Consider the following 22732-nt stretch of genomic DNA (forward strand, 5'->3'; position numbering starts at 1 on the left):
CCCCTCTACTGCTACTAATATTTGCAGCTCGGTCTGGACCTGTAAGAGAAAACATAAATACATCATCAGACACAAAAATTGACCTGCATACAATATGCTGCTGACGTGAGTAAAGCTAAAGCAACGGTCGGGTTTAAATCATTTGTGGATGAGGCTAACTCTCCACGAGGTAACTGTATAATCGTCCAGGGTAAAAGTAGTAATTCATAAAAAATTGACTCATACCCTCAAGTGCTTCAAAACGTTGACAAGGTGATTCATGAACCTACAACATAATAAATTTAATCATAAACTGTAATAATAAATCCAAATTTAAGATTCTAAATCAATATGACTTACATCTTGTACTTCCAAGGTTGTCAAAATTGAAGTCAACTGTTCTCTCATCTTCTCATTAATGCCTACTGAATAGCGATTTAAAGTCTTCTCAGCACATGATATCCAGTGTACCAATGTTGGTGTCTGTGTCATATCTGGCTTAGATTCACAAAACACGCCTGCTAACTTTGAGATGTGTTCGAAAAAATAAATCTACAAAACAAAAATTAAATGTTAGTACACATGAATCTTGTTAACGCAAAAGCAGCTGATGTAAAATTAGCAAGTCAATAGTAATATCAGTACTTACCAACAGAGTGTATGTACTGCCCTCAATGGTTTTACCCTTCTTCTTACACTTTTCAAGGGACGTATGGATAAAATCTAACACCCCACCGCTCCAATTAAGGTCCTTAATTTCACCAATAACTCTTAGACATTTCAAAAAACTGGTATGCACTGATGAAGGAGAAGATGTAGGAAACAGAGTTGAGCCAATCACGTACAGAACATAGGCACGTACGTATCGCTCAAATATGGGAGAATCATGCTCCACATCATGAGGTATAATCATGAAATTTTCTTTGAGCCAAGTGAACTGAAGAATACCTTTTTTCCCAAAATTATTGGGAACTTTCCCTAAAAGCTCTTCACAAAGTTTCTTAAGCCCAGAGTCCTGGTACGTTTTTTTCATGACCTTAGATGGTTTACGGCCATTAACAGGCAGCCCTGTTATATGATGTACATCATCTACAGTTGGAGCTAATGTAACATCATTGAGAACAAATTTTTTGTTTTCTGGGTTGTATTTTTCTACCAGAAGTGATAAGAGAGGCAAAGAATGTGTAATACGCTTTCTGCTCTCATTGCTCTTGCTAAGCAGATCATTCATCCTAGCATAGTGCTCAAAGCCAGTACCTTCCAGGGCTCTTATCACATTCTGGTCTGTTTTCCAAGTAAATATATTACCTAGCACTTCATATGTACGTTCCTACAAAATGAAAGAAACGAAAAAGTCAAGCTAAAGTTACAATCTTGATAGATCCAGTCTCACTCATGGATAAAACAAAAGAAAACAAAAAAGTCAAGCTAAACTTACAATCTTGATAGATCCAATCTCAGTCATTGCTGTACGTGATTGTATTTTCACAATCCTGTAGAAAGTAAATTTCAGTTTCTTTTTCAAAAGAAAAGAAAAGGCTTAATTTGTAAGTACCATCTGATGTTAAAAATTAACCTACGTCTCAATCACAATCCATAATAGTATCTCTACACTTCTAACTTTCTAGTTTCTACGTACTATGAAATAGCATTGATCTTGGTCCCAAAAAAAAAAAAAAAAAGAATGGCATTGATCTATGAATAATTGATCGGCAATTTCATGTGTACACATTTCACACATAGCCACTGGCATCCAAATACATACGCAAATCATAATCCAGAATTCATTTTTACTGTTTCTGTGTCAGTGTAAGATCAATACAGAAGCAAAATTAAAAAACAGAGGCATTAGGTATATTACAATTTATCTTTTAGTTTATACCAAGTAAAACCATTGCTATCCCTGGCCGCCGCCGGACAGGGAACAGTTTGGTGATGTTTTCCTCTCTCGCGGCGCTTGGCTAGAGAGAAAACTTTAGCTCTTTTGTGGTGGTATGTAAGGAATAAAAAGGTTAACATATAAAATATACTTTTACAAGCTTTCATATTAAACATCAGCCCAATTATCTTGCCAATTTTTCCTTACATTAAATCTCGACCTAGCCACATACTTTGAGTTGTTGGAATCAAAATTTAACCTTGGAATTAAGCCTGCCATTTTCAGGTACATAGAGGTTGGCTTAACAGAATTAAGAGGAAAATGGAGTGGTAAAAATCAAGTTAGGATATGAGAACCGTGGTACCAACGGTTGTACGAGCTGTACCAACGTTGGAACATAGAGGTTGGCTTAAGAATTAAGATGAAAATGGGTACCAAGGTATTGGATAAAAAATAAACACAAAACAAGTAGAATATTAAAGTAATGTTACTATTCTCACATAAATGAGAACAAGGCAGCCAGACAGTGTTTTCGGCACATTCTTCTGGTGCTTCTGAATTCCCTCGATCAGAAACTGAAGTACAATTTTTGACCAATTATACATGTTAATCTTTTCAATATCAGCACAGACATTGATCAAATCCCAGTATATATTGGTGCCGGTTCTGCTGAACAAGAAAGCAGTGAATAAATCAAGCTTTGTGGTGATGCTTAGTCCACTAGGTAACCAAATTTCAGAAAGGAAGAGCTATGAGTAAGTGAATGGTATCCGTTCAGGAGAAGTTCAATCTTGTAGAGAAGGTAGTACAACTTGTTTCGGGACATGGTTGAAGCAGTTGTTATTACTCGACTATCTAGGCTAAGTAGGGAGGTCACTAGACTAGGAACAGTGGCATTTAGGATGGTACAGATTACTCGTTAGCCGATCTGTGGATTGAGAATAGGGAAACCTGATTTGATATGGTCGTCTGTATGGACATTAAGAAGAAATAGATAGCTATGTTCCTTCTAAAATGAGGTTGGATGATGGGGGGATGTTGTGCTGAGGAACTAGTAATATAGTGACCATGTCTTGGGAGGGCTTTGTGGAACCCTTCTGGGACGTATGCTCCTACTCTAGTGGCGGAGAAGTTGGAGTTGATCTCATTACGTTAGTCCTGGGGGTTATGAGTGTCGGAGACTAGGAGCTTAGTTAACACAACTGTATCAATTTGTCAGGCTGATAGGTGTAGAGAAGTTGACTCATATGTTCCAACAGGGACTGAATTATGAGATCAGGGAGAGAGTGGTACCATTTCAGCTGCCTCCTATGGCGCTGAACCTTGCTAGTGCTTTGATAATAGAGCAGGAAATTCATACTTCTTTTAGGAAGATGACAACAATGTGGGATTCCCGAGAAGAAGGCGAAAATGTAGTGGCAGAGAATAGTAGGGCATCAGGTAATCAGTGTGGGTCATGAAAAAGGCAGAGGACCATTAGCAGGCATCAACTGAGGTAGCTACTGAACTTAGTTTGACGATACCCGTTGAGCAGGTATCGCTCTTGAGACGTTTCGGAATGGGAGGTGTTTAGCATTTATTATTCCTTGATTCTAGTGATGCATTGTTTTTCCACGTAATTGTTTTGTGGTTGGGTTAGCTCAGAAGATTCTAGCTAGATCTCGGGGTAGCTTCACTTCTTGGCACGTGTTAAGAACGATTTGTTTTGTGGAGATTGTATGTGTTGATGTAGCATGCAGAATTGTTGCTATGATGATTCACTGTTGTCTTTTTAGTGAAATACCTTGTGGTAGCCTTGTGGCAGTGCTTGAATGGCAAGCAACCTTAGTAGCAGTTCTTGTGCGGCAAGCAGTTTTTGTAGCAGAACTTGTGTGGCAGCCTTGTGGCAGTGCCTATAATACTTTTATAACAGTACTTGTTGTGCTTGTCTAGTAGTACCTCGTAGTGGTCTGTGTGACTGTGATTATGTGGGTAATGCCATGTGATGATTGTTTGTGGGTTAGTAGAGGCTAGACCTCTTCTTGATTGTGTTCTGAGATAGTAGGACACTTATTTTATAGTGATGCATGATTCATTGCTACTATGATAGGCTTTCTGTATGGTTTGGCATATGGAAAAAGTGATATGACCTCTTGATAAGATGACTGTAAAAAAGGCATTGTGCTGGCATATGAGCTGAGGTGATAATGTTGTTTCGCAACCCTAGGAGTGCTAGTGTTGTATTATCAATGCATTGGAACATATATTGTTGTGAGGATAGGATTTTGAACTGTGGTATGGTCAGGGTGAGATATTAGGTGCTTTACCAATATCGATTGGTGGATCTAGGTATGTCTCATGTAGGAGTGGAGACTAGTCTAAAAAGCTTCGAGGAATTACTAGAAGTACGAGCGCAGCATTTTTGTCCACAGATTATTGGACGGGATGAACAAATGGTTCAGGTGTTAGAGATCAAGTTGAAGACGTGCGTTTTTAACTTCATATGTAAAGCTAATACTAAGGTCTATTAGGCCTGTTGCAATTGTATCGGGAGGTGGAGATTCGGTGTTTAGTTTTACCGTATCTCCTAGAGTATGGTGGCAATGAACGTATCGATGTGACTAGAATAAAGAAGAAGAAGGTTATGATGGATCCAGGGCAGGGGATCGGGGTTTTGTTGAAGTAAAATTTGGTACAACCATCGTTGGTTGTAGGTCTAAAGTTTCTATTTTAGACGAGATTACAATACAACATTGAGCGAAGGATTTGATTGGTTAAAAAGTGATTGAATCAACTACCACTACTAGGATTTTTGCCTTTTACATCGGCCAAAAACCGATGTTAAAAAAAAAAACCATCCGATGTCTTAGTGGGTGATGTTAAAGATCACGAACAAAACGACATCGGTCAAAAACCGATGTCCAGTTCAACAATAGACATCGAATAAGCTTATGGAACCGATGTAAAACAGTTATTATGATAACATATTAGTGTGTTTAGATATTGTTAAACCTTCATATTTTGGCATTTAATGCTTAATGAAGTATAGGTCCAATAGCATAAATATTCATTTTAACATCGTTACTCATATTAGAAACGATGTTTTATATGGTATCAGACATCGAATTCTTTTCATTTTGCCTGCCGTTTCTAAGGTACACTCATATTTTCCATATATCCTACTATTTAAGATTCAATCTACATTCCTTAGTATATAATAAACGATGTGCATTATTATAATAAACATCTTTTCCTTTTATGGAGCGATGTCCATTTTACTATATTACATCAGGTTTTAGGTTAACAGCGATGTCCATATTAATATTAGACATCGTTCCCCAAATTGTAAATCGATGTCCACATTAATTCCAGACATCGTTTCCCAAATTGTAAATCGATGTCCACATTGATTCCAGACATCGTTTCCCAAATTGTAAATTGATGTCCACATTGATGCTAGACATCGTTCCCTGTAGTTTACATCGACGTCGATTAGTTTTTTAAACATCGCTTCTCACTCAATACGTCGTTATCCATGAAAAATGAGACATCGATTTTAGTTTCGAAACTGATGTATTATCTCTTTATTGACATCATTTTTGTAGTTTAACACTGATTTGAAACAGGTGTATATACATCATATCCTTTATATGAGATGATGTCCAAGAAATTAATTATAGCTGCTAAAATGCTTGTAATCCACATTCGACAACATGACATTCTGAATTAATTCAATATGGGGCATTGCATTAATTTATGTAGAACAGTAGAATTGTTAATAGTTCCAAAAATAGGCAAAAACACCCCAACTTACATCAAGGCTAGCCCAAAATAGACCATTGAAATAACTATATGCAGTTTAGTTCACCTGCAACTGTACAACGTTGTACTTCAAAATGGTTCTACAAAATCTAGCTAGCCTTACTCAAAATCACTTTGGTAGAGTCAGCATCTATAGCAAAGTCTGCAAATAGTCAGCTACTTCAATGCGAACCTCGTCAAGTTCATCTTGGGTGTATACTTTCCGAGTCTTCGCTGCCCACTACGAATATATTCAATAACATAAGTCATAATCTTTATAGGGGGCAATCTGGGCACAATAAAATCTGTTCACATATTTGGAAACAGACCATTGAAATTAGTTAGATGGGTTGGTGAGTTAGCACCCAAAATGTCAAAATCATAATACAAAAAGAATAATCCTAAGCTGGTGATTAAGAGGAATAGTTTTCCCAATCCTACACTTACCAAACATGCATATATCTTCCTCTTCTCAAGCCTCTAATCCACCAATCAAAAGGCCACTTCCAACCGCCAGTAGATAGAAAAGCAAAGCATAAACATCCCCGCGTTTTTCTGAAGACACAGATTCAATCATAACAATTTCAAATTTCAAATTCAATATATAACATCAAAATGAACATGCTTTACAATCACTACCACAGTTTATCGTATATAAAACAACACATACAAGCTGCCATACAAAAACAACCCATACAAAGCCATACAACCAAAAGAAATAATCGAACCCTCACCGTTTAATAGTTGTTTTTAATCCCTCTCTGTAACCTGCAAACAAAAAGGAACAAAAGAGTCAGAAGGCAGAGCTGCAAAACGGAAATACAAGGGGTTAGAATTAACAAAAAAAGGGCGGAACTGTAGGCCACTATTTCTTTGCGGTGCTTACCTCTGAAAGATTGGCAGCAGGGCTCGGCGGTGGAGACACAATGATGCCTGAAATGAAAAGGATAAATTAATGTTCACGAATAAAGAAAGAGAACAGTTAGCAAGTACAGTGTGCAGTGGTGAAGCGGTGCTGACAATCAAAAGTGACATTCTGAATTAATTTGTTAAGCCATTTGAGGCGGTGATGTGCTGCAGCAGTGCCAGACATGGTTAATAACAAATGACGGCTACGTTAATTAAGCCTCAATCTGGAACTTGCAAAAATCGAACGGCCGTGACTATAATTAATTTAATCTTGCAGTTGCTAGACACATAAAGAATTAAGTTTTGTACACCAGAAGCTAGCAGACGATGGCATGTTTAATCAATTAATCTTTGGAGTGCTAACAAGTTTAGTTAGAAGATAAATACAAAGTGCAGCAACAAGATTCAATTAACAATTGCTTTGCCAAACAACAAATAGTTTTAATCATGTCAGGGCTTCTTAAAACGTGCTACAAGTCATGGCCCTTCAAAATACATAATTGATTATATGTGCTGCAAGATAAGCTTTCAAGCATATATAATTGATTATTAAGGCATGGATTGCTTGGCATAATTCAAAACATGAAAGGCATGTTGTACTTTTTGACAAAAATGATGGCAGGGGTCTTCAAATATATACTAGCAACGGCACCCGCGCTTTGCCGCGGGATTTGTATAGCTAATAATTTACAATAATGAAATATATGAATGAACAGTACTTGATTCTTGATCAAAATCATAAAATAAGAGAAAAGTTTCGTCTTTCTAAAATTGTTTATGAGTTTAAACAATAACATTCTATCAAAGCATTCTATCGCAACATTAAGCATTGCAGGGAGCAGGGAATGCTAAAGTAAACGAATAGAAATGTTGTAGCGGCTGTCCCAAGAGCCCAGTAAACAAATTTCAGACACCCCTGAGGATATTGAATATGCCAAATTAGCTTTGATTAAAGCTTCCTATCAACAGTTACATACGTTACAAAAGCTTACATCTGAGGATATTCCTTAATGCAGAAATTATACTATTCTAGCATGAAGATTGAGCAGAGTAGCTAGAAAAATCCAAAATGAATGATGCATGAAAACAAAATTTGGGGACTTGAAGTTGTAAGTTATGTAAAGGGCCAACAAAAGTTTTTACATTAGTTGAGATCAGAAAAGTATAATGAAATATTTGTTTTGCTTAAGTCTCGTGTTACTTGTGGTTGCAAGCAATAGCTTATGCAAAGGCAATCAATGAAACACTTTTCTTCTCTCATGCAAATGCATTTGTGTTGGTTGCTTTGTCTAAGGCGGTAGAACGAATCTCCTGGAAAAGCTTTGTACTTTTGGTAGCAAAAGTAGGAAGGGAAATTAGTACATTTAACTAAAAATGTTGCTCTTACATAGGTTACACAACAGATTACGCAAATTAAATTTGTGTAATGAACACAACAGATTACACAGATTTAAAAGAAGAAGAAAGAATGAGAAGAAGGTTCGTACCATAAGCTTTCTACAAAGCCTACAATCAATTTCAAGGTTGAAAACTCAGAACAAAAACAAAGGCAATAAACCAAAAACCCAGACTTTTAATTAAAAGTAAATCATTAAAATCAAAACATAAAAGAAGATCAGGACATTAAAGAAGAAGAATTTGTAAAAGAGAAAGGGAGAAAACATGAAACTGAATCTGAAACAGTCCATCAATAGTTCATCCAGCTAATGAATAATTAGTTGGAGTAAATAGTAATACTTACCGAGAAAGCGAAAGGCAGTAATCCAGACCTTAGAAATCAAACCAGTACTCTTAACTGATATTTTTGTTTGTTGAAAATCCAAGCAAATGCAGAAAATTGAAATTACCACAATGAAAACCAAAAACTGATGAGCACCTCTTTGATAGTACACAGAACTAAACAAATCTCAAACAGTTATTCAATCAACTATTATTAAGATCCTTTCAATATTTTATAAACAAATATCAGGAAGATGCCAGCAAGCTAGTAGACATGAATAGTTAAGTAGTATTCTGTTATCTACATACAACCTTTGATTTGTTCTTTTACGCCATATCATGAGCTTGAAAAGGTACCAAATTCAAATTAAACTCATATAATGAGCCTGCAAACTAATACATTCTGATCATTGTTTGATGTATGGCATATATAGAACAGTATACAATAATTCACTCCTCACGTCAAAAATGGCATAAGTTCTTTCATCCTCTTTCTTTTTTATGTACTTCACCACAAATTCTCTAGAATTTTCCTAAATCTTTCTGCCATATACTCCTAAAGAAATGCTTAGCGATCCATAAAGCTGGCAAAAAAAATACCCATAGAAAACTATTAGCTCTCAGTTTTCCTTTCCAGTGTTTAAGTCCTTGTGCACATAAATTGAACATTTCCAAAGTTTTTCATCTCCTTCCTAAAGGTTTCTTACATCTTGGATAAGTCATCTAAGCCAACATTATAAAGAGAGCATTAGGATTAGCACTTCTCTCAAGTAGGCAGGAAATACAGAAACCACCCTACACTATGAACTGCAAGATTTCTGTCAATTATGCATTAAATTTATAAGAGTGAATAGATAGTTCAAACAACTTCCAGAGCAAGCTTCAATAAATCAAATTAATCTACATCGTTCCATCCTAAATTAACTGCTAGCTACCAAATGTTTTATAGTTTTTAAGGGGACAAATCATGCTACAAATAACAAATAATGAAGGTACTATACAATTGCGTCCTAATTTACACTATTCAATTAGAATCAATATCTCCCATTCAAAAGGCAAGGCTTTCAACAAAAATTCAATAAAATTCAAAAAAGCCAAGGTTAAAAATCAATTCTACCCTCCACTATCTAATAATGATATGCAACAAAAATGAACAAACCCCATATAGATGAATGATATTCTCATCTAAATCAATAACACGATTATTAAGAGAAGGATGACAGAACTGATCATACCAGAATATAAAGAAGACAGCAAGTTATTATGATCCCAAATACAAACTTGAGGAACCTTAGCTTTTCAAATGCACTTAGCAGACATATATGTAATTTGATTACCTCTCATGCTATTGCCTTTTAAACAATAGCACTCAACATAGATTGAAGTCCAGTATCTCAATCTTTGATTTAAAGCTCAAAATATACACAAATCCGTACACCAAGTTTATTGGTGCTTTGAAAGTATATTTATAGGTCCTTTATAATCTTTTGATACTAGGCAATATATACAAATTGAAGTTTTAGCTAAAACGAATATAAAATTCTGAGTTCTACTGATGCCGAGGAAAACGGATCTAATCTTACTGCAACAGCTGCAATCAGAGTTTTTATTCTTTCAATGGCCTCTAGGCCTTCCTTTGAAAGACGAAGTTTTGTATGACCAGGATCTGGTTCCACAATAGGAAACCTGCATGTGCAATATTGCAAATAACAAACCAGTCACGATATTGACAAAACGCAGCAGAACAAATCAATATTGACAAAACCAGTCACAAATCAATATCTCTTCATGCAAGAACAATCTTTGCAGTATTCTTGGAGTATATTTAAATTTCTTCCTAGAGTTAGCAGCAGAGCAAATGTACAGGAAGTTCTAAACCAAAAGCTGCCAAATTTATCACCAACGTCACTAAACATGCCCAAATCAAAATGCTACTAGTGTAGTACCTTGAAACCAAAGAAAGTCAAAAGCTTTCCAATTGATCCAATTGGCATTCAATTCTTATAGCAAAAACAAAAAAATGCTGCGATTCAAAAACAGAGGCAATCGAAACAACTCACGCTTGGTGATAATTCTCAATCGAGGAAGTCCCAGATGCACAAAAGCTCAAGATTATGGAAACAACCAAAACCCAATACGCAGTCTTCATCATTGTAGAAACAGAGGCTTGTGTCTCAATGTGATTGAGTTACAGTCTTTTGATGAGAAATTATGAGAAGGGACAAAAGGGTAAGAAGGAATTGGGTTTTGCAGACAACGTAGTAGTGAGGAATGGGATCTGAAGAAAACAGAGAAAAGAGTGTACGTTAATAATCGTGCAGGTGGAATGAGAATTTGTCAAAACGTGCTGCAATCAAAGCAAAAAGCAAAAGAAAGAAGACGCTCCATCTCTGAATCACAACTAAGCCCAAGCAATTGGCAATTAGAAAAGAAATATACAGAATCCAAGACCAGTAGGACAACCCCAGTTCAGAGCTACCTCAAATAAACCCAAAAAACACAACATATACTATTCTAAAACAACTTTCCTAAAAGAGCAAGTATAAGCCAGATTTCAAGAATCAATAGGTAAAGAACAAAATCAGAACCAACCCAGAAACTGATTAATCAAAACAATCGATACCCATATCAGTACTCATCTCAAAGCTTAAAACTTTACCATCGAAGCCATCACTGAAGCACAAACACAAAAGCATGCACCTTCCTTAAAGCAAATCACATCGATAATGTGAAGCTTTTTAGTTGATAAACAAGCAAAATTTGACATTGGCGGACCACTCAAGGACATGTATGCTACGTTTGGTGAAATGGGTCCAACAAAGTTTGGAAATTTAAGCTTATGGTTTAGTTTAAGACCCAAAATTTGCAAAAACCGAAACCTAAAACTCAACAAAATCCCCAAAATTTCCCAAATCAGTGACAAACAATGACAAGAATTGAGAAAGAGCAAACCAGAGATAAAGAATGCCCAGAAAGCTCCAGTTACATGGTCATGCAAAGCTTCGAACTTTGCCCAGCTCAATGAAGAATGCCTCAGTAGATGAAACACAAATCCTTGGAAGCAAATTAAGAAACAAAAGCTCAGATCGGTGATTCAGAACTCACAAACATGTATTCCACAGATTAGTGAATTACCTATGACTCAGAAGCTCAAAGTTTCCCCGAAACAGCGGCCTCGATCTCCGATCCTGTTCACTGTCTTGGAGCACAGGAGCTGGTCTGACTCGAAAAAGAAGGAGGACGAGGCGTCGAGTTCTGGTTGGATTCGAAGAACCAAGAGGATTTAGGTTTTGGTCGGAGGCGTAGAACGAAGAGGATGAATAGAGGCTGTCTGACGAATAGTTAGGGTAGTCTTAAGTCAATTTTAATCCAAATATGTGTAAGTGTGGGAAACAACTTTTCATCCCCGCGTTTTCTTTAAAAAAATTTTAACTTAGCCGCTCAGCCTTTCCGCAAAAATTTAAATCAAAGTTTAGACACTAGTCAACAGTAAATATCGATGTCAGTAATATACATAGAAATCGGTATTTGAGAAATCGATGTTAATAACATTTTTTTACATCGCGTGAATTCCTCACCGATGTAATTGTCGTGATGTCTAAGGCCAAAATTCTAGTAGTGTACTGATTCGAATGAAGAGGGACATTTTGAGTAGATGGTGGATTGAGATTTCGATCGAGATTGTAGATTCCGAGTGGTGATGAGCTCAAGGAGGAGGCCATGAGAGAAGCACATCGATCTCGATACACTGTACATCTAGCGAGTACTAAGATGTGTGTGGATCTATGAAGACAGTTTTGGTGGAATGGGATGAAGAGAGAGGTGTTAGAGTATATATCCAAAGTGTCGGACCTGTCAACAAGTAAAGGCAGAGCATTAGAGGCTAGCAGGTATGTTGAATGTCGTTATTGATGTAGGTATGGAAATGGGAACAAGTCTCAATGGACTTTGTAGCTGAATTACCTAGGGCCAGGCATAGTCATGATTTGAAACGAGTGGTTACTGACTGGTTGATGAAGTCACACATAATACCTGTGTCAAAGAAGTACTTGGTTTATGTGTTGTACAAGTGGTGTCAATAAGATTGTGAGACTTCATGGAGTGCCATTAATCAATTGTCCCTGATCGGGAGGCACAAATTGTATCAGAACTTTGGGGAAGATTCTTTAGGGCCTTCGGAATTTCCTTGGCTATAGGTACAACTCATCATCCACAAATAGAGGGACGGACTGAGAGATTGAATCAAGTGATGGAAGATAGGTTGAGAGCTTGTGTTTGGACTTCAAGGGAGTTGGGTATACCATCTACCGTTGGTAGAGTTTGCCTACGACAACAGTTATCACTCCTATCGCAGGATGGCTTCATAGGAGGCTCTTTATGGTAGGCCATCTAGGACTCATATCTGTTGAGCGGAAGTTGGGGATAAGGTGCACTTGGGTCCTGAGATAGTTCAGGAGTCTAATGAGAAGATCACTACCATTCGAGACAGGATCCGTACTACACAGAGTAGACAGAAGAGTGATGCTGATTTGAAGAGAAGACCAGTGGAGTTTGAGTTGAGTGCTCATGTGTTCTTGAAAGTCTCACCTATGAAAGGTGTGGTGAGATTTGGCAAGAAAGGGAAGTTGGCACCGAGATATGTTGGACCCTTTGAGATTCTGGATAGGGTTGGAAACTTGGCATATCTTCTTGCTTTATCTGTTAGCATGTCTGAAGTACACAATGTCTTCCATGTGTCTATATTGAGGGAGTATATTCAAGATGAGTCCCACGTAATTGATCATGGTACGATTGAGGTAAACACGGATGTAACCTTCGTGGTTGAACCTGTTCGTATATTGGATAGGTCAACAAAACAGCTTCGTAGAAAGGAGGTTGATCTTGTGAAGGTGATGTGGAGTCATCACGATGAGGGTGATGCATCATGGGAGTTGGAGTCTGACATGAGGAAAAGGTATCCTCAGCTATTTGTCGACGAGTGTGCCTAAATTTCGGGACGAAATTCCTTTAAGGGGGGTAGATTGTAATACCCGGTTGTTTTTTTTAATCAAAGCAAAAACATAATTATGGCATTGCTTTACTTTTCATGATTGCAATGCTTTACCTTTCATGATTATGCTTAATTAGTGGGGTTGCGGCTTGAGAGTGATTAGTGATCGACCACACCGTTTTGATTATTAGCAGCTGAATTATTAGAGGAATCAATCAGAAAAACTTTTCTCTCTCTCTCGTCCGAAAACACTAAAACAGAGCAAAGCTCTCCATTCTCTCTCTCGCTCCACCGGCCACCAATCAAGACCAAACCACTTCCTATAGTTTCACCTCGACCTTGCACAGCTGCCGGTGGAAGCCTTGCACCCCAACACGGCCGGCAGCGACGGCGGAGGACTCGGTTCCGTTTTGAGCTCGTTTTGGTTCGATCTCGATATCTCGAGCTACAGGCCACCAATTCTCTTGATTCTTGGCTCATTGGACTCGTCTCAACATTATGAACAAGTACCAAGAAGGACCGGACCTGGATAGGACGATTTCACGTTCGTCGGAGCTCGACTTGTTCTTGATCGAGAATCAACCCTTTGATCGATATATCTCGAGTTACAGACCACCTCTTTCGGTGATTCTTAAACCAGTGAGTTCACCTTGAGGTTATGAATAACTCTCCAGAAGGGATCGAGGCCGGAGGTTGAATTTTTTACGTTGAAACTCAAGCTCGCCGGATTCTGGAATTTTTCCGGCCACCGAAACTTTCGATCAGGATATCTCGAGCTGTAGAGCATAATTTTGATTGATTCTTGAACCAGTGAGTTCGTCTTGAGGTTCTTAACAACTATCCAGAAGGGATCGAGGCCTGATATTGAATTTTTTACGTCGAAATCATAGCTCGCCGGTTTCTGCAATTCTCGCCGGTTTCTGGAACATTTCCGGCCAAGTTCAACTGTTCTAGGTAATTTCCGACCACTTCCTTTCGTTTTCAGACTTCATGCTAGTTATGAAAGTGGATCAACTCGTCATTTTGAACAAGTTTGTAGTTAACGACTTTTGCATCGGAGGTGGTTGACCGTCGTTGACCGCCCACTGACCGCCGCTTGTGGCGGCGTATTCGACCATATTTCGAGTTTTTATTATCTAGGTGATGATCTACGCATCCTTACGAGCGTTTTGATATATTACAAGGTCATTTTAGAAAACGTTGATAAATAGTGGATTTACGTTTTGACGTAACTATTTAACGTTTTTACGTTTTATCTTCGGTTTACGATCCGCTATGATCCGACCGTCAGATTTACTTCAAATTTGAATATGTTGATCGTATGACTGTCCCGATGACTTTGTGTGGTCACGGGCGAAGATCCGACCGTTGGATCTTCGTATAATTGTGAAATAGTGATTCGGAAGGCGATTCGTGAGAATCTGACCGTCGGATTTTCGTATAATTTTGAGGAGATGTTTGTTAGAGTGATTCAAGAAGATCTGACCGTTGGATCTTGGTGATAATTTTGGAGGATGATCCTAAGGGCGATCCGTGAGGATCTGACCGTTGGATCATCATTAAATTAGAATCCGACCGTTGGATTTCCGTATATGTGTGGTTTATGAATGATTGCTAAGTTAAGATCGTATCTGACTAGGTGATTGACGGTTTGAGTTGGTGGACGATTGTGGATCGTATTTTGAGCTGTTAAGAAGACGCAGCGGGATTAGAGGTGAGTAAATCTCACATGGTTCATATTACGAACCAAATGTCGTTAATTTCTTTATTTATATTGTGATTGAAGTGAAAATGTGTTGGAATTACATTATATCATGTAATTGTTGTTTTTTTTGTGAGAAAACATAAGTGAGTTGAAGTGTAACATTTGAGTCAGATAAGACATTTTTTTTAAATGTTTTGATCTACGGATCTTGTCACAAGTGGTGACTGAGGCAAGATTTTCGTAAGCGTGAACCTTGGCCAAGGTGACACATTACGTAAAATTCAGTTAGAGCTCTAGTCTGTCTGCCATAGTATGACATGAAAGCAGCGAGTAGTTGAATTACTCGTGCTCATGAATACAGTATGACATGAAAGCAGCGAGTTGAATTACTCGTGATCATGAATACACTTTTGAAAATTGAAGTATGACATGAAAGCAGCGAGTTGAATTACTCGTGATCATGAATACAGTATGACATGAAAGCAGCGAGATGAATTACTCGTGATCATGAATACACTTTTGAAATTTGAAGTATGACATGAATACAGCGAGTTGAATTACTCGTGATCATGAATACATATTTATTATATAAAATGGGTCGAGTGGTGAGTGATGAAATTGTTGGTTGTTTACTTGAGTTAAAAGAATTGTGATTAAATAAATCAACCGTTCATTCTTATTTACTCATACGAGCTTTGCAAAAAGCTTACCGGGTTTTGTGTTGTTGCAATCCCGGTACACTATTCAAACGGTGTAGCGGGTAATCCTACAGGTCAGGAAAATCAGGAAGGTGATCGAGCTGCGTAGAGTAGCTGCATTTGTGTGAATCTGACTTTCTTTTGTGAGGTGTGTTATGCTCATTTGAGCTACATTTATATTTGGAGAGAGTGTGCTGTAATCAATAAACTCCTTGAGGATTTGGTTATGTAATATTGGGTGGTGTGAGGTGTGTTTGTTCTGAGAAAAAAATTCAGAACGTTATTGTAATAATTATTATTCATGTTTCGGATTTGAATTTGTTATTCAAAATTCGGGGCGTGACATTACTGACCCTCTATAAACATCCAAACACTCATTATCGATTCCCGATAATTAATCTCTAAAACTCAGAAATCAAGAAATATTACACTTTTAATTCATTAGTTACCCTCAATAACCTTTCTAAACCCTAAACCCTCAAAAATCAAAAAATGTAAAGACTATCAAAATCGAGAAAATCACTGATAATTGACCCTCAAGAATCCGGCTAAAACTCAATAAACTGCCTAAAATTCACAAAATCAAGCCTTGTCACAGAACCTCAACAAACACAATGTTTTGAGGTTTATATGTTCATATCTGTTATATCTCTGATATAAACCCTATATTTCACACATGTAAACCCTGGACTTTCATTAACAAACTCTATAAAGCAAACCCAGGTTAACAAAAATAGTAAGAGAAAAAAAATATAAAAATACAAAAAGAAATTAGCAGTCACTGATGAACAGTCGCTTCCGAAATTCGATTTCTCCGGCGAAAACAAGGCCTTGTTTACTTTCAGGAAGATACCATGAATACGAATGATTAGCAGTAGCTACAGAACCGTGGTTGAGAAAATGGCATACCTGACGAGAGCTTTGCTACAGAACCGTGGAGATTGAAGAAAAATTCAAAGGTCGTGAATTTGTTCAAAGGTTGTGAATTTATTCACAAACTTCGATAATTTTATTGACTCCATAATTAATAAAGACATACCTTATATTTAAAATCGGAGATAGAATGGGTGAGTCGGGGAGACGGCAAGAGTTGGAGAGACGAGGTGGGAGAATTTGAAACGAAAGAATATATTTAAAATCCGATAGGCCTGTAAAATAGGCCTGGTCTTTTGCAGCCGTAAGTGTTAAATGGGCATGCCTTGAGGGCCTGGGCTTTTATTAAAAATAATAAACACCGCTACCCACTCTGTATTTAGCTAGTGACTAGGTAATGAATCCGCGCAGAAATGAGTTTTTATATGTAGTCAACGTTAATCAAAATTTTTTTTTTTTGTGAAAAATTATTTTATTGTTTAGGGAAAATTTCACAAATGGTCACTCAACTATGACTCATTCGACACTTTGGTCACTGAAGTTTCAAATATATCACTTTGGTCACTCAACTATTACATTGTCAATCACTTAAGTCACTTTGTTAATTTTTTTCATTAAAAAAAATTATAAAAGATACTCTTTGGGTGACTTAAGTGATTGACAGTGTAATAGTTGAGTGACCAAAGTGATATATTTGAAACTTCAGTGACCAAAGTGTCGAATGAGTCATAGTTGAGTGGGGGAAGTCTAAGGTGTTTTGATGTTTGTCATACATCAACTTTTTAATTAATATATATTAAATTAAACTAGTTAGTGAAACCTGTTGTACAGGTCAACAGGTTATCCACTTATAATTTGACATGTGTACTTAAAAAAAAAAAAAATTACCATACTAAGTACTCATTTATTCTTTTATACGTAAATCGTTCAAAAACTTGTAATGAAGATCGTAAATGTTGTAATTACTTTTATTACAACTATAATTATCACTAAATACGTCCAATGTGGTCTTTTGTTGTAAAATGCCTCATCGATGATATAATTTACAAAAGAAAGGACTCTAGTTACAAAAAGAACAACTGGATTACAAGAATAAGGACTTGAAAAGTTTTAGGTCTAATATGATTATTTACCATATAAACAAAACATTTGTTGTAGCATTGGTAAAGAGATCATTTTTTTTTTGTAAATGGATCACATTTCATGTAATTATCATAAAAACAACCATAATTACAACGTTATACCTCAATTGTTGTAATTTATAGTAAAATGCATTGTCAAACGAGTAATTATCTCATGGATGATGAGATTTACACAAGAAAAGTATTAAATTACAAAATATAGAACTTTAATACACAATTAAGGACTCGCGCCTCATTTATAATATATACATAAAGTTTTACCACGTTAACAACAATTCGTTGTCACATTAGTAAAAGAGGTCTCAGACTTGTAATATAAAAAATTACTACAAATAAGAGCTTGATTACTACTTCTACAACAATTCGTTGTCTTGTCGGTTAAATGGTTCTCAAACTTGTAATATTAAAGAATTACCATAAATACAACCTTAGTTACTACTTTGGACCTCAATTGTCGTAAAATCAGGAAAAAACATCGTTAAATATGTAAATAACTCATAAAGGACAGTAATTACAAGATAGACAACTTTATTACACCATAAAGGACTCACCGTAAATTTACTTAAATATATGAAGTTTTACTATTATAGCAACACATTCGTTGTTTTATTAGTAAAGTGGTTCTGAAAACTTGTACTAATGAAGTATTAACACTTATTATAACTAAATTACCAATTTTTACCACAATTCGTTGTTTTATTGGTAAAACTGTTCTCAAACTTGTTATAGTGAAATATTAACACTAATTACAACTTGACTACCACTTTTTACAATAATTCGTTCTATCAAGAGATTGTGTTGTGTTTTTTTTTTTCCCTTTTTTTTTTTTTTTTTTTCCCGAAATGTTTATTGGGGTTCTCTATTTGTCTCTCTCTTCCAGCGTCCTTGTTCCTTCTTCCTCCTTGGTTCATAGTTGAAATTCTAGCGTGTCAGATCCATGGCTGCCTGAACATCGCTCCGCTATCACTTGATTCACTTCTCCGCTGCAATTCTCTCCATCCTTAGTTTCTCTTCTCTTTGAATTTACAGAAATCTAATCGAAGAAGCCCCAAAATCCCAAATCAGAATTCCCAAACCCTAAAATTTTCGATCTCTCTTAGTCATCGTCGGAGCCAGAAGCCAACTAATTCGAACTCCAATTCTAGTAATTCCAATCTGTTCGATTTAGCACTTATTTGGTTTAGGGTTTTTGTGAAAGATTGTTGGGTGTATGTCTGACTTCCTGGGTACGTGATTGATTTGGGTGAGGAGAGGGAAGGCGATTCTGGACCCGAATTCACAACGAAAGAGAGTGATCGAATTTCCAAAGACTGAGGGGCCGGGTACGAAAGAATCAGAGGAATTCAAGACGGCTTTAGCACCGCCCTTAACCGAAGACTCTGAGTGTGAAGGTTGGTTTTTTTATATGATTTTATGTACAACAATTCAAAAAGTTAATTTCTTTCTTTCTCAAGGCAAATGGTTTTGGGGTTTGGAATCAACGACATCATTAGTGCAATATAATCATAGTATTGGGCATGTGCTTCAATTGAAATATGATTTTCAGTACCCATTTTTTGATACATATATAGGTAAATCAAGAATGCTCGAAAAGACACTTTGGACGGGCTGCAACAGTTCCATAGAGAAACTTCTGCAGTTGAGTGAGTAGCATATTATTTTGTTTGTCTTCTAGATATGGATTGGATTAGTTTTCTTTCTGTTTGGCATTATTAGTTGTTTCCTGATGGATTATTTGTTAGATGAATTTTTGGACCCCAAATGTATTCAGCACTGTAAAAACATTACATCAGGACAAGATTATTAAAGTGAAGAGTAAAGAAAAATCAAAGCTATTGGGTTTGCTTAATGTGCTGGTAACTATAGAAGTAGCCCCTAATGATTCTGAATTTTTTCTAATATAGCCTTTGGGGTGCTGCAAATTTGTCTCCAAGCTAGTGAGTTGTTGGGGGGTCACAAAGGCCTTTTAGCAACTGAAGAAGAAAGGTTTGCCTATGGTATTGTATGAGAAAGTAACACCATCAACGAGAACTGTAAACATGGGAGACAGCAGTCCCATTTCATCTTTTTAACTCCCACAGTTATATTCTCTTATTTGATCTGACCAGTGATAAAACGCTTACTTAAACTTAAAAAAAAAAGATTCAAGAACAGCAAGAATCTTACTTCAAAAGTATGTGATGACACACGAAAAGAAAAGTCCTTTGGAAGTAACCAAGAGTCCAAGATGGTCCAACCTGCAAGAACTCATTGTGAGAATCATAAACAATAAATCATGACCTCATCAAAGCTCTCATGGCATGGTTGGAGAGAGAGAGAGATTTGGGTACCATAAAACTTACGAATACTGGGAAATCTATCATTCCTCAATGCAATTCTTCATTCCTCCGGTCTTCTCCTTTTCAACTTAGGGTTTTATCAGAGCAAAAGAAAAATTTGTACTGAAGAAATTGAACGAGTTCTTACGTCCCTTTTCTCCTTTTCAGCGCTCTTCCTCCTTCTCCTTTTCTCCTCTTCACTTTGTTCCCTGTGGCGCCTCCTCAATCCTGGTCAATATTGCACATAATCATCCAATTCAAATCACACAAACCCTGAATCACATCATCCAATTTATATGAAACAGAAAGGGTTTTGTTTTCTCGCTTTGTACAAGAACAAACTGTCGTTCTTCCTCTTTTCCTCGTCTTCTCCACTTTTTCAATTCTAGGGTTTTTTTTTTTTTTTTAATTTCATTGTAGATATGTAATTCAGAATTTTGAAAAAGAAAAAAAAAATTATACATGCTACCTGGTAAGCAGGTCACCACCACTGAATATTCCTGACCATCAGATATATTCAACTTTTAATTAAATCCAACGGTCTAAGATATTCAAAAAACTTGATGTATGGCATATGTCAACATATACTAGAATTTTCCAGTTGAGTGACCATTTGTGGAATTCTCCCTATTGTTTAACATATTACGTTTAGTAGAATCGTGAAAAAAAACCTTATTCATGAAAACTCAAATAATTTGATTAATAAAATATATAATTTTTAAAAATATTAATCTTTTTTATTACAAAAAAGAATATGGGAAAATTTTGCAAACAGTACACCAAGTAAAGGCCACTAATAATTCTTATACATAAAGTTCCAAACCAAACATTTCGGTACACGAAATTTGAAACTCGACCCACTATCAGTACACGACGTCAATTTTTGACACCAAAATGTCCATTATGCCCTCAGTTCTTTTTTTTTTTTAATAAATTTTTTTTTCTGTTATTTTTTTTTTCCTTCGTTTTTTCTGTTATTTTTTTTTTCTTCCTTCGTTTTTATCTCTTTCTTTCTTTTCACATGACTAAATATAGGCTGAGTTACAAATATAAGCTGTAGGACCATAAATCTCACCAATTGGAGGGCAAGGGCGGCGTTGGAAGCGAGGGAGTGAGCCCGGAAGAAGGAAGAAGAAAGAGATAAAAATGAAGGAAAAAAAAATAACAGAAAAAACGAAGGAAAAAAAAAATAACAGAAAAAAAAAATTTATTAAAAAAAAAAAGAACTGAGGGCATAATGGACATTTTGTGGTGTCAAAAATTGACGTCGTGTACTGATAGTGGGTCGAGTTTCAGATTTCGAGTACCGAAATGTTTGGTTTGGAACTTTATGTATAAGAATTATTAGTGGCATTTACTTGGTGTACTGTTTGCGAAATTTTCTGAAAGAATATTGATCTTTCCATAACTTTATTGTAATAACTATAATTTGTACTTTATGTTTAAGTTTAATTTTTTTTTTTCCAAACTTCTCAGTGCCCCCTATTGGATCTTGTTTAGAGTCTCAACACACTCGGCTATTTATAGAGGGCAGCCAACCCTCGGAAGTTGACAACCCCAACTTCCCTAGGTACGTGTGTCGAGCACTCCACGCTTTTCTCTTACGGTTGACATCCCCAACCGCCTAGGGATAAGATCGCTTAACTAGTCGATCTTGTGGTTGACAACCCCAACCACCTAGGTTTATCCAAAGGGGAGTTACCTTGATCCTAAAACATTAAAAACATCTTCATTTTTCACTAATTATTGATCCCCAATAAACTTGTTATTGGGGGCAATAACTTTTTTATTGGGGGAAATAATATGATTACTGGGGATTATGGGGGGGGACCGGAGTTTGCGGCCGGCCACTGGTCACCGGAGTCCGGCAAGGTCTCCGATGACTTCTCTCTAAGTAACAAAGAAGGAGAGGGCAAAATTGTTCCAAAAATAAATAAAAAGGAATAAAAAAAAAATACTTAGTTGGGTATTAGGGAAATGATCTCTTAGAGTGTTTGAGTAAGTGGACAATCTCTTAGAGTGTTTGGGTAAGCGGGGTTAATTAACCCCAAAATTGGATAAATGATTATTTCCCCTAAATATATTAGTTTTTAAATATAATTATAATCTTTAATAATCATTTTATAGGCAAAACGTGTTTTCCTTTAGTAGTAGAGATATATTTTAGAAGATATGTTGGGTTGCGTTTCCTATTGATAAGGGGATGACTTATTGAGTTTTCCCACGTGAAGACAGGTGGTTGTCATCATTGGACTCCTAGAAGAAAAACATCCCAACTTTTCAGTCACCTTTCTTTTGGGAAAACGGTCCATTCTTCAGTCATTTCCATCTTTTCAGTTTCTCAGTCATTTCCATCTTCGTCTTCCTTTCAAATTTTCAATTTGAGGTTTCCCGATAATAATCTGCGTCCGGAAGAAAGGAATGGAATGAAGGATATTCACTAGGTTTGTTGGGTCGAGCTCTCTTCTGCCCGGTATAGGCACTTCTTCCTCTGTTATTTCTGGGTCGAGCCTGTTATTTCTGTTTTTTTTTTTTGCTTGGAGTTTGTTCGTTTTTTGTTTTTTTGCTCAGCTCGGCCTGCTTGATTTAAGTTTGTCAGGGCAATACGTAGTCCCCATTGATTATGATTATGCATAAGATGAATTACATACCTGGTATGGGCGTATGGCGAAAACTGATTTATATTAGTTTAGAAGATCATGATATTCAAGCCAAACATCTGCATGATTTAGAATATTTT

The 22732-nt window shown here is 36.5% G+C and overlaps 1 protein-coding gene across 1 annotated transcript; it reads left to right on the forward strand.

The window, feature by feature from the left end:
- Positions 1-12515: 12515 nt before the first annotated feature.
- LOC133716311 (uncharacterized) lies at positions 12516-13254 on the forward strand. The gene is made up of 2 exons (XM_062143019.1): positions 12516-12579; positions 12683-13254. The coding sequence occupies exons 1-2, from the start codon at positions 12516-12518 to the stop codon at positions 13252-13254; spliced, it is 636 nt and encodes a 211-aa protein (XP_061999003.1).
- The last annotated feature ends 9478 nt before the right edge of the window (positions 13255-22732 follow it).

Source organism: Rosa rugosa, chromosome 6 (genome assembly GCF_958449725.1).
Source record: "Rosa rugosa chromosome 6, drRosRugo1.1, whole genome shotgun sequence".
Classification (NCBI taxonomy): domain Eukaryota; kingdom Viridiplantae; phylum Streptophyta; class Magnoliopsida; order Rosales; family Rosaceae; genus Rosa; species Rosa rugosa.

Bases quoted from the DNA above. Each gene is read 5' to 3' on its own strand.
- LOC133716311 (XM_062143019.1), top strand. From the start codon at position 12,516: ATGGAAGATAGGTTGAGAGCTTGTGTTTGGACTTCAAGGGAGTTGGGT. The intron at 12,580-12,682 runs GTAGAGTTTGCC...GTTGAGCGGAAG, and splicing joins GGGTATACCATCTACCGTTG to TTGGGGATAAGGTGCACTTG.